Source organism: Orbicella faveolata, unplaced genomic scaffold, assembly GCF_042242905.1.
Source record: "Orbicella faveolata isolate gen_17 unplaced genomic scaffold, um_ofav_v1 contig_26, whole genome shotgun sequence".
NCBI classification, from domain to species: domain Eukaryota; kingdom Metazoa; phylum Cnidaria; class Anthozoa; order Scleractinia; family Merulinidae; genus Orbicella; species Orbicella faveolata.
The window spans coordinates 7,238,799-7,240,565 of record NW_028301554.1 but is presented as its reverse complement, the minus strand read 5'-3'; the positions used below and the strand labels follow the sequence as shown (position 1 = coordinate 7,240,565).

General features: G+C 39.7%; 1 protein-coding gene across 1 annotated transcript; it reads right to left on the bottom strand.

Annotated features, from left to right (window-relative positions):
- Positions 1-252: 252 nt before the first annotated feature.
- On the bottom strand, positions 253-1,491 carry LOC149107916 (adenosine receptor A3-like). Its single transcript, XM_089295966.1, has one exon. The coding sequence runs from the start codon at positions 1,378-1,380 to the stop codon at positions 361-363; it is 1,020 nt and encodes a 339-aa protein (XP_089152092.1). The 5' UTR covers positions 1,381-1,491; the 3' UTR covers positions 253-360.
- Positions 1,492-1,767: the final 276 nt, after the last annotated feature.

Genomic DNA, 1,767 nt, shown 5'->3' with positions numbered 1-1,767 from the left:
TTGTTTCCGGCCCAAATTGTCTTACTTACATGTAATTCTGACCAACCGTAAAATGATGTCTAAAATTATTCAGTGGAATAATTATGAGTTAAGAAATCGCACACTAAACATGCCATGCATTATTGTCCTAAACTGGTTGGAAAGTTGTTAAATAGTAGTTTATATGTTACATGATCCTGAACCAAGTTAAAATTTTCTCGTAGTTTAGTTGTGGTTAGTGGCGGTGCACAAATGGAGTTAAGAGACAAAATATGCGTGTAAACAAATTTATGCACAACTGGCAATGCTTCACTGATCACGGAACATATGTTTCGCTTTACAATTCAAGAGCATCTAATCTACAACATCAACTCAGAGTTTCTAAACTTTGGTATCCAGAACTTCCAGTTTAAACTTCAGCTGTAGGAGACTGTTGTGAGTTCGTAAAGTTCTGAGCTCTGTCGCCGGAGTCTTCTTACTTCTTCTATTAATATTTACCATGTTTGGCGCGGCTGGTCTTCTTAAACAACACAAAACCAGGGCTTCTCTAAGCTCAGGTATTCTTAATGCGTACACAACTGGATTCGCAAAAGAATTGGAGTAATTTATAACGTTCACCAGGTCATAAAATGTCCGCGGTATTTGGACATCATACACAAAAATTAAACCGTTCAAAATAACTAAAGGGATCCAGCACAGCAAAGCAAGAATAGACACAAATAGCAAGGTCTTTGTTAAGCGTTTGTTTTGCGAGTCTCTGTTTTGCTGTTGTGGAGCGATATTTCCGCGTCGAAACTTTCTCCGAATGCCGATGTTACTGCCACATATGATGAATGTTATAATCATGACGTATGGCATCCAATAATGCATAGCACGTTTGAATGAAAACAAGAGATGTGTTGCACTGAAGAGGGCGGCGATAAAGAGAGTCAGTGCCCACACAGTAAAAACAATAATACGGTATGCTCGCATTGACAGTGTTCGGTGCTTAAACGGCCAGTAAATGGCGTAAAATCTCTCGCCTGATACGAAAGCTGCAGAAATTAACGACGCCTGCGAGAAAAAGATATCAACGATCGTGTAGAAAATTGGCAAAGACATCGGCGAAGTCCCTTTCCAAAGTTTAAACCTGCTCCCAACAGTGTAAATGTAGATAGGTAGCGACAGGACTCCTAACATCAGGTCAGCAAACGCCATATTGATAACTAGGAACAAACTTCTCTTACGAAGTCTCCTGTCTACTGCAAACAGAACAACGGTGAGCAAGTTTCCTACAACAATAAATACAAATATCAAAATAAATGCGGCGCACAATGCGATGCCTTCTGCCATGGAAGGAACAATTATTGATGAACCAGTTGCATTCTCTGAGCTATTTGTAGCTGCTTCTGTTCTCATCATATTTTAGTTTCACTGAACGATTGAAACGTCGATTAAATTTTGCCGATAATAACGTATCGTTACTTGATGGGAAAAATAGGAGTTCTGTAAACCGCAATATATGAGAAAGAGGAGCGATTGACAGATCATAACCAAAGTTGTAGTTTTTGACCGTTTTAAGACTAATCATCGTGGGCTAATCTTTCACATGACATGTCTCAGTTGACTTTACACTGACGTAACTTGTCAAGACTTTATAGACACCCATGTGCAACTTAATACGTCTGCGAGCGTGTTATGACTGCAATGTTTACCGGCTTCAACACGGACATGAGGTTGACACTACGGTCTTTCTGCGAAAAGAAAACGACACAGACACTTCAAGATAGGTCCTCAATTCGTGCATGT

What these genes read in the sequence shown, in the direction of transcription:
- LOC149107916 (XM_089295966.1), bottom strand. Translation starts at nt 1,380, where the DNA reads ATGATGAGAACAGAAGCAGCTACAAATAGCTCAGAGAATGCAACTGGT.